The sequence below is a fragment of the Coturnix japonica genome, chromosome 1 (genome assembly GCF_054131305.1).
Source record: "Coturnix japonica strain WE chromosome 1, WE-NBRP24, whole genome shotgun sequence".
In the NCBI taxonomy this organism is placed as follows: domain Eukaryota; kingdom Metazoa; phylum Chordata; class Aves; order Galliformes; family Phasianidae; genus Coturnix; species Coturnix japonica.
The window spans coordinates 66,006,262-66,016,521 of NC_140663.1; the positions used below are offsets into that span (position 1 = coordinate 66,006,262).

Sequence of the window (10,260 nt, forward strand, 5' to 3'; positions counted from 1 at the left end):
CTCTGTGCTGTTTGTTACTATTACTAAATTGTGAAGTGTTCAGCCTTGTAATCATAGGTAGAGTAAGGCAGAGTTCTCCAGAATGTGGAAATCAGCCTATTGCTTTTACTTGCAGTGGGGCTTGTTCACATTATAAGTTATGGGGAAGTCATCTGCTTCTGTGTCTGAAAACTTGTCCATAGAAAAGAAGGCAGATCGCCTGATGTGTAAATATGGATACTAGTAACACATCAGCAAGGATTTGTCTTTTAATTTGCAGGGAGTTAATTAATGTGAAGGACTGGATTCTCTTAGAATTGTATCAGCAAGTTGAAATTGGAGGATTTCCACATTGGTAGACCTTACTGCTGGTTGCTCAACTACTTTCTTTTTATTTATTTACAGATACAGAGGAAAACCTCTTCCTTATGGCTCCTCTTTTCCAGTATGAGGCAGTTCACGAATGTACAAGGATATCTGGGGAGGTTTTATATGTAAAGGTTTTTACAGCATTGTAGGATCCTGGAAAACATTAAGATTTCCCAATTACATAAAGCAAGCTTTAGTCAAATGACTTAATATAAGCAGTCTTTGTTCAAAACAAAGATGTTCTTGAGTATTTCTTTGTTAATAAAAATTTCTGAATTTGGATAGTCACAATAAAATGTTTAGAACATGAATAATTTTTTTTTCAGAAAGCCAGCCAACTAGAAACATCCTCAGTAAACCAGCTGTTACTGACATATTGTGTGATGATGTATGGTTGTAATTAAAAAGGGCCTATTTCATCAAAATAACAGAAATTACAACATTAGCATAAGGAATTACTCATGTTAGAAGCATCTAGAGGTTTTTGGTTGTTTTTTTCATAAATAATTACTGATTTCTTCACATACTGAAGGAAATTCACAGGAATATTATATCATTTACAGGAAAGCTGGGAAGGAACTTTTTATAAGGGCAGGTAGCAACAGGACAAGAGGAAATGGTTTTAAATTGAAAGGGGATAGATTTAGACTTTATATTAGGAAGAAATTCTTTACTGTGATGGTGGTGACACACTGGACCAAGCTGCCCAGTGGGGTTGTGAATGGCCTGTCCCTGGAAGTATTCAAGGCCAGGCTGGATGCCAGGCTTTGAGCAACCTGGTCTAGAGGAGATATCCCTGCCTGTAGCAGGTGGGTTGGAACTACATGATCTTAAATGTCCCTTCCAACCCAAACCGTCTTAGATTTTGTGATGTAAATTGTATTAAATAAAGGGTAGGTATTGCCCTGACTTCAGCTGGGATGGAGTTTCTTTCTTCATAGTGTCTGATATGATACTTTAGGAAAAACAAACAAACAAAAAAAACCCAACAATGTTGATAATACACCATTGTTTCTAATTGTTGCTGAGATGTGCTACACAGAGCCAAGGAGGTTTCAGTTTTTCAGCTTTTCATGCTGTCTTGACAGCTAGGGAGATGCGGGGGTAAAAGAAGCTGGGAGGGGACAGAACCAGAACAGTTGATTGATCAGAGATATTCCATTCCATATGAATCATGTAACAAAAAAGTAAAACTAAGGGGCGTGCACTGCTGTATGAGTAGCATGGGCAGCCAGAGGAGGTTTAGATTTTCCTGTAGGACAGTCTAACAATGAGTGGCAGAGAGAGTAAGAAGCAGCACTCCCTGTTAAAGAATTCCTTTGCATCTTTCTTCTAAGTCCCGTTAAATATTAGAAGTCTGCTCTAAGGTCTCCCCAGAGCCTTCTCTTCTCTTGGCTAAATAAGCCTTTCTCATGCCCTAAGCTGGACATTATTCATATTGCTGCTCAAGTATCATTCTTTAATGTCAGTATTTACAGACACTTCTAGCAAAACGTCACTTAATTTTTTGTTTATATATCCTAGAATTTGTCTGGCTCAGAGATAGGGATGAAGGTTTTAGTTGTTTTTGTTTGCTTGTTTAGCGTTATTTCATTTTGCGATATCTGCTCTTAGAAAAGTGCAGGAACAAACAGTCTTGATTTCTTTGATTGCCCTGTGCCAGTATCTGCCGTGATTTTGTCTGGTTGCTGTGCTAATCACAGAATCACATAATTGCAGAAGTTGGAAGGAATCTCTAGAGATCAGCAAGTCTGTTCCCCCTGCTAGAACAGGTTACCAACAACAGATTACTCAGGTGGATTGTCCATGTCAGTCTTTCATATCTCCAGAGACATTGATATGGAGCTTCCTGTGTTCCAGTTTCTGTCTGTTGCCCCTTGTTCAACTGTTATCCTTGTCACCAAAGATTCCACCCCCATCATCTTGACTCCCGTGCTTTATGTGTTTGTAGATGGAGATACGATCTCCTCTCAGCCTTATTTTCTTCAGGCTGAAGAGACCCAAGTCTCTCAGCTTTCCCTCATACAGGAGATGCTTCAGACCCTTAATCACTTCTACTGCCCTCTGCTGCTGGATTCTTTCTAGAAGATTCCTGTCTTTTGAACTGGAGAGTCCAAAATTGGACACATTATACCAGATACAGCCTCACCAGGACAGAACAGAGGAGGAAGATCACTTCCCTCGACCTGCTAGCCACACTCCTTTTAATACACCCAGAATACCAATAGGCACCTATTTCATTCTCCATGACCTTTCACAGATTAGATAGAGAGTTGTTCAGAAGTCGTTTCTGCCAGCCCCTTCAGCTGTCATGACTGTATCCTACTGGGGTCCATGAATATGTGTGTTGAGTTTACCTAGATGATATCTGACCAAGTTTTCCTCAATCAAGGGGAAGTCTTCCTTTCACCAGATATTCTCTCCAGTCTTCATGGTCTGGGATTTTCAAAGGTCAGTCTTAAAAGAAAAGACTGAAGAAAAAAGGCATTCAGTGAATAACACTGAACTATTCAGTGTTCTGTTACTAGGGTACCTGCCTCATTCAGCTGTGGACTTGCATTTTCCTTAGTCTTCATTTTGCTACTGACATACTTTAAGAATCCTTTCATGTTGTCCCTGACCTCCCTCACCAGATTTAATTCCAGGTGGGCCTTAGCTTTTCTTGTTGCATCCCTGCATGCCCTGAAAACATTTCTGTACTCATCCCAAGTGGCTAGACCCCTTGCCCACATTTCCTAAATGTTCTTATTCCATTTGATATTTCTGCATGAGCTCCTTGCTAATCCATGTGTGTGTTCTTCCAGCCTTGCCTAATTTCTTACTCTTAGGGATGCACCAATCTTGAGATTGGAAGGAGTGGTTCTTGAATGTCAACCAGCTCTCTTGAGCCCCCCTACACTGCACTACTCTAATCCACAGGATACTTCCAAGCTGGTCATTGAAGAGGTCAGACTTTCTGTGTTAACAACACATCCCTAGTCTGTTCCCTCACTACCAGTGTCGAGAAGTTGTCATCTACACATTCCTGGCATCTCCAAGTCTGTTTCTTCTATACTGCATGATTACTCTGCATCATGCTTCTTCTTATTTCCCTGTGCATAGCTTGAGTGTGCTATCTGGTAGTTCTCTGGTGCTGTTTTGTTGAAGAAGCAGATCCCAGTAGATATGACAATCCCTTCAATTGTCAGACCTACTTTAGGCTTTGTTTTTGTGTTTAGACCTATTATGGCTTTGTTTTTTTCATCATGTTTCACCCAGTTTTCATAGGTGTGCTGCATGGAACAGACAGGAATTCTCAATTTTTAACACTGAGAATCACAGAGGATCATTGGACACACATTTTCAGGTACAAGTAGTACTGTTTGTTCAAGCAAATTCATGCAAGGAACAGTGGGCCCAAATGAACAACACAAAACACGCCATTTCTAGAGAAGGAAGTATTTATTGGCATTATATTTTAATAGTCAATATAGTAGTCACCACAACTCACTGTTATAAATATTTATAAATATTCTGTGGGACTTAAGACCCACTCAAATAAATAAATAAATATTGCAATGTTTCAAAAGTTATGCTTTCTAACTAGCTGGTGATGGCCAGCATCTCCATGGAAAATAAAAATTCTTCTGACACTTTCAATAAAGCACAATTTACTGTTCATTCACTCAACGCATAAGGATTAAATCTCTGAGCAACACTTCTCGCCTTCTTCTAGTGCACTGGTATAGAGATAGTATAGAATTTTAACCTTACAGATTTTTATCATCAAAGCTTAATATGGACTGAGACAGAACTTTTCATGATTCAGACTTCAGTAGGTCTGCTGACTCTGAGTCCTAGAGAAATTTAAGCTTGTGTAATTGCAGTAGAAAGTTCTTAAGGAGAGAAAGCCAGCAATGGTAAAGGAATTAAGTAACATTATTAAACTAGAACATAAAATCATGTCTTCCCACTGTACAGGCAACAAGGTAAAAATTCTTGTAGTATTTTGAATAAGCAAGAAAACACATAGCTATCCCCCTGACCTGCAATTCTCCAATCCATCACAATAACCTCATTCGTTTAAAAACTAATTATAGACATGATGAGAATAAGTAATCTGTGAGACATAACACTTGGTCCAATCCTAGTCCTGTATGAATTAAGAACTGCACTATCTGGCAAAACCTTTGTAGCAGCAGAATCAGGCAGTGTGGTTATTCTAATGTAACTGTTTGCAGGTTGCAGATGAACAGATACTTTACATGTACATATTTGTGTATATATGTGTGAATTATTTAAAATGCTGTCGGCAGGACAGACCCTGCAGTGAATCTTGAGCAATTTCCATGAAAACAACACACTTGGCCTTTTGATATTGTAACACTATTCCAACTCCAGTGGCTTCAGTGAGTTACTTCACTTAAATAGCAGGAAGAGGAAGACTAGAATCTAAGCTGACATCTTATGTGCTATTTCTATGAAAAAGGTTGGATGAAACATATCATTTTCAGATTGGTGTCACGCTGTTAAACATGCTAAGTGAATAAAATGGAAGAATCTGCACCTTGAAAGAAAGTGCACACACATCAAAAACACAGAGATATATCTGCTATGCTGGAATTTTCTTCATCTGTTGATTTCTAATGCTATTGACTTCTGCTGGAGTATATCAAGAACATTTTCAGAATCACACTTATTTAAAGTTCCCGGAATATATGACTACAAGCTGATGAAATAAAGGAGAAGTGCTAAATATGTATACAATATTCAGAATTCTCTAAGTAGCTCCAGTAAAATCGGTGAAGCTATACTGAATTTAACCACTTTTCACCTAAATTACTATGAAAATCTCAACTCTGCAATTATCTTAGCTAAAGATCAGTAAGCTTCGAATGTATACATGGAGGCTACATTTTGGTAACTAACTTATGTTATAACATGACATATGTCAATCTAGATGTCTAGGTTTTGTCAGCATTTAGAAATCTGATAACGTTAAAGTCATTTCACTCTTACAGACATAAAGCATCTGTCATCTGCTTAGAATTAAACAAAAGCTTTGATGTCAAACCTAGACACTCCTTTTCTAAATAGATGCATAAATTTGTATGCGTTAGATGTGTCTGCATTAACCATTAATAATTTGCCCATGAGGCATAAATTTGGGGGGATTTTTTTCTCCTGGAGAATTCAGCACTGTGCAAAATAAACTAACCTTTTGGCATACTACTGATCCTGGTACTTCTCTCTGGGAATTATATTTCCATATTGTGTTGCTATAATTGAGTGAATAGAGAGATATGACAGAGGACTTGAGAGAATGGTGAGACTCAACTTCTCTTTTTTTCCAAACCTCTGCTTGGGTTCAATAAGTGTCAGAAATGACTGTTGACACAAGGCCATTTGGTCCCTGTCAGCTACTCCAGTTTACATTGTGCACTGGTTGTTTTTTTCATACCAGAGTTGTCATTTCTTGACTCCTATGGGCACAAAAATATACTGAAGCTCCAATCTCAATGCCTAATAATATATATAATAAGTTTTAAATGATGATATAACACACTGTTGGTCAGTTAGTCTTGCTGTGCTTGCACGTGAGCTAGTAAGAAGATTCTCTGCCCCTGCTGGCGTTCCAAATCCTCCAGGGCTCATGTCTTCCCCCAGATACATCAGTAACATAAAATTAGTTCATCATTACATTCAAGTGAATTCTGTTTTCCTTATGCATACTAAAGGTATTTCAGACTGTAAAATATTCTGTTTATATTATTCTTTTTGAAAATGGACCTTCTTTCCAGTAGAGCAGAGTGCAACACCCTTTTTCAGTAAACTGTCATGCATAAGGACAAAATTTGAAAGAAAATTGGTTTTTGTCAATATTCTTCAGGTTTCTAGCAGCCACCTTGAGGGTTAGAAATCAGGTTGAGTGTTTTAGGCACTTCTGTCTATTATATTCATCTGCGTCATCAATTTGCAAGTGGTCGCCATCATCTTGTAATGTAGAAGCGAGGACTAGCATACCTCCTGGCATCCATCATAGCGTGTGGGTCATCTGGGTTGACTACATCATTCTGATTGACTCTCACGGGTTCTCTGGGCACATGGGAAAAGTCCATTTGCAGCTGCAGCAGAGAATCTAATGCAGAGACCTTTCTCTGTGGGATCAGGATCTGGTGAGGATCCATTGGATCGACATCTGCGCTTCTAGTGTTTCTGTGGGGTTCAGGTGTGTTGAATCGAAACAAAGGGATTTCATTTCTCCTGGACAAAAACTGGGAGTACGGTGGTGGATTCATACCAGGGAAGAAAACTTGCTTAGTTCTGCCCAAGCTAACCAGAAAATTGTGTTTGGGAGATTGGTACACATCATATCCATTTTCCAGTGTCCTTTGGTTGAACACACAGTCCTCTTGGCTGAAATAATGCTTAGGGAAGGGAAAGAAAAAAAAAAAGACAAACGTCAACAAAGGGATTTGGTGGAGGACAAGCACCTATTAAAGACAAAAAGATAACTCATGTTAATCCAGTACGAATGTCTGAATTTTCAACAGGAGTGTTATTGAGCCAACACTAGTTTCAGCAGAGGGCTGCATTGCTTGAACTACTGTGAATCTATACTGTAGCAAGTCTGCAAGATCTCACTGGATCTCTTTCTGCTTTCATATATTCCAGCAGGAACTCAGATGAACTCTTTATCAGGTCTACAATTCAGTGCAATCAAAGAGGAGAAAAAGTTTAACCTAAGCAGCAGGTTATCAGCTTGCCAAAATCTGCATCCTACTGCTGTACTTATACAGATTTGCTCTATGTGAGGAAATGGATCATATATAGCAGACTGTGCTTGTCTTTTACCTGTTAAAGGTAACTTACCGATCCAAAAATGTCTCCTTTCATGTCCATGCATAGGTAGCGTCCACTCTTCACACCTGTGATTATCACAGAGCCAGCACCCTCAGACTTGATCATTAAGGCACCTTTTTGAGAAAGCAAAGATGTCAAATCCAGAATCCCATTTGACACCACACTCTTGCCTTACTGGTCCACATGCTGATTTGAACCCATCTTCTATGTCAGTTGGGACTATTGAGCACCTTAGATCAGGTACGATGTGGCTTTGTTTGATCCTTGGAAAGTTCCTACAGTGGAGATGCCACTACATCTCTTGATCTGATCTTGATCTTTGTCTGAACCCTCATTCCAGTGCTGCACTAACATTCCAAAGAAATTTTTTTTCTAACATCCCAATTGAAGCCCCAAATCCCACTCTGGGCCAGTTTTTCCTTTGTTCTGTCTCTGGCCATGACCAGAGGGAGTCTGACTGCCTCGTCTTTATGACTGCCTGTAGTGACTGCCCCGTGGTATTCACTTTAAACTACTTTTTACCACATTAAATAAACTTAGTTCCCTCAACATTTTCCAAAATTGTTTATGTTCATGTTCAAGGCCACTGACTATCCTGAAAACTCGCTGCTAGACCAGTTCCAATTTCTCCACGTCCATCTGAAACAGAGTTTTTTACATTATTGCAAGACCAGGTTCATTGGTGCTAAATAAAGGCTGAAAAGTAATTTCCCTTGACCTGCTGAGCACAGTACATGGCTTGCCATCTTCTTAAACTGAGTGTGTGCCCTCTGTAACCTTTAGTTCCTGCCCAGAAGGGCTGCACACATCCAGCCTCCTCCCAGCCTGCACAGCACTTTGGACTTTCTATTTACCTGGAATCTCACTGCTAGTGGTGACCTGGCAGAAATTCAGTCACCTTCCCTTTCATGACCCCACTGACTGATTTCAACCCCTCCTACTCAATCCTTCCAAATATATGTGGATTTTTTTCATTACAGATATGGGCAAAACATGGATTTTTACTGGCTGTTTTCTCTTTTGCTTCTCTCTGGTTATAGCCCAGCATGCCAAAAAACAAATTTAATAAAACCCATAGATGTATGGGAAAAATAACATTAAGACAGAACATACAAGTGTTTCATCAGTAATTCCTTAAAAGAGAAATATGGGAACTTGATTATTTTTTCTGTTTGATAAATTAAACTTCTAAAATTGTCTTTTGTTCCTTATATTATTTTGCACAAGTACCACAAGATGTGCTTATTAAATATAGTTATGTGGATGAAGGGCATGTTATGCAGTAGTAATAAAAATGACTTTATGATGCATAGCTACTTGTGATTTGAGTGCTGTTAAAAGAGAAGCAATTTTGGAATCCTATCTAAGAATGATTTGTCCTAAAAAAAAAAAAAAAAAAAAAAAGACAACCAAACCAAACCAAACTACACTTTCTTTCCTTTCTTTCCTTTCTTTCTTTTCTTTTCTTTTCTTTTCTTTTCTTTTCTTTTCTTTTCTTTTCTTTTCTTTTCTTTTCTTTTCTTTTCTTTTCTTTTCTTTTCTTTTCTTTTCTTTTCTTTTCAAAACTAATGAATTTGTTCAGGCAGGCATCCAGCAAAGAATACCTGCATTTTCCATGAAAATAAACTACAATGAAACCTTTGAGTTACAAAAGGGAATAATTACCTCTGATGGACTCAAAAGGCTTAGCACTTCTTAACTACAATCTGGACTTTCACAGTTTCCCCCCATTTTATCAACTGTTGCACACTCAGTTACCCACATTCCATGCACAACTAAGTTTCTGCCATGCATCTGCATTAAAAACACATAACTAAAGTTTCTCTTATAAGCCAATCTTCAATAAAGAGTGGTTTTGATACATTTGGAAGAAAATGACCTAATTTTAGTAGATTGAATATCTCCACCCCAAAATATTTTATGACCATAATCTGGTTTCCACAACTGCTGTGGTGATTTTTCTCAGTGCAATGCTATCATTGCAGTGGAAATGTAATCACTAATAAAAAATTCCACAAGAAACCATGGGTAAAATCATGAAATGAAGGATAATTCAGGTAATTTTTGCTTGCAGAGCATCACAGGAACCACACAACTTTAGTTATCTTAGACAAAGATAACTACCTGTTATATACCCCTTGTACCCCTTATGTATATACCCCTTCCCCACCTGTTATATTTCTTTAAAGCAAAGTATTTGTTAAACAAAATGAGTATTAGAATTGTGTATGTTTTTGATCCCATAGCTCTGCTCCTCTCTTTGCATGCCTGGCAAGATGATGGAATTTTGTATAGGTATAGAAAAAGCAAAAGTCTTGATCCCCCTCCCCTACTCCCATGAAGACAGAGGGTCCATAATAAGCTACTTACTGTAAATGGTTTGGTGAGGAACACCACTGATGTGTCCATCAGCATTGATTTGGAGATGGAAACTGTTCCTCTCTGTAGAAGTGTACAAGTGCATCAGCTGATCTCCATTCCCCCAGCTGGGATTCAGTAGTGGAGAGGAGTTAGGGAAGGCAACTGCAGCCTTCAGTATACACAGCACAAGCAGCGCATACTCCAGGCAGCTGCAGGGACTGGTGTGTGTCATGGTTCTCAGCTCTTAGTGGCTGTTCCGTATCTGAAACTTGATACTCCTTTGCGCTTTTCACTTTCCCTTGTTTGTCTGTGTCTGCAGCAAGAATCCTCAGATAAGTTCCCTTCTTTGCAGGGCTTTATGAAGAGCAGGATAAGTGACATCACACAGGAAAACAAAACAAAACAAAACAAAAAAACTTGTCCACATCCTTGATTTTTGTCAAAGCAACATTTTAAGTTTTCCAAAACCTCAAGGGAAGGAAAGCACGTAGGATCTCTGGGCAAGGTGTAGGGGGAAGAAATATAAGGTTTCTAAAGACAGCTCACCAAAGCTAATCATATGTTCAAATGTTATCGACAAACTTGTGACATCTTAAAGTTTCCTGTGCCTCTACTGTTAAATCCAGAAAGAGCAATCCACTGTAATTTCTGTGAAGAGAAAGGAATGACCCATTAAATTTATTGTGGTTTTTTTCCCCTCAGATTTAG

General features: G+C 38.7%; 1 protein-coding gene across 1 annotated transcript; it reads right to left on the bottom strand.

Annotated features, from left to right (window-relative positions):
* Nucleotides 1-5,567: 5,567 nt before the first annotated feature.
* Nucleotides 5,568-9,875, bottom strand: FGF23 (fibroblast growth factor 23). The gene is made up of 3 exons (XM_015871292.3): nt 9,562-9,875; nt 7,201-7,304; nt 5,568-6,755 (listed from the first exon to the last, which is right to left on the bottom strand). Exons 1-3 carry the CDS (start codon nt 9,782-9,784, stop codon nt 6,318-6,320), a joined length of 765 nt encoding a protein of 254 aa, XP_015726778.1. The 5' UTR covers nt 9,785-9,875; the 3' UTR covers nt 5,568-6,317.
* Nucleotides 9,876-10,260: the final 385 nt, after the last annotated feature.

Excerpts from the sequence above, each read along its gene's own strand:
- FGF23 (XM_015871292.3), bottom strand. The coding sequence starts at position 9,784 with ATGACACACACCAGTCCCTGCAGCTGCCTGGAGTATGCGCTGCTTGTG. Across the intron at positions 7,305-9,561 it reads TCCTCACCAAACCATTTACA|GTGCCTTAATGATCAAGTCT; the intron begins GTAAGTAGCTTA and ends TTTCTCAAAAAG. Across the intron at positions 6,756-7,200 it reads AAGGAGACATTTTTGGATCG|CATTATTTCAGCCAAGAGGA; the intron begins GTAAGTTACCTT and ends CCCTTCCCTAAG.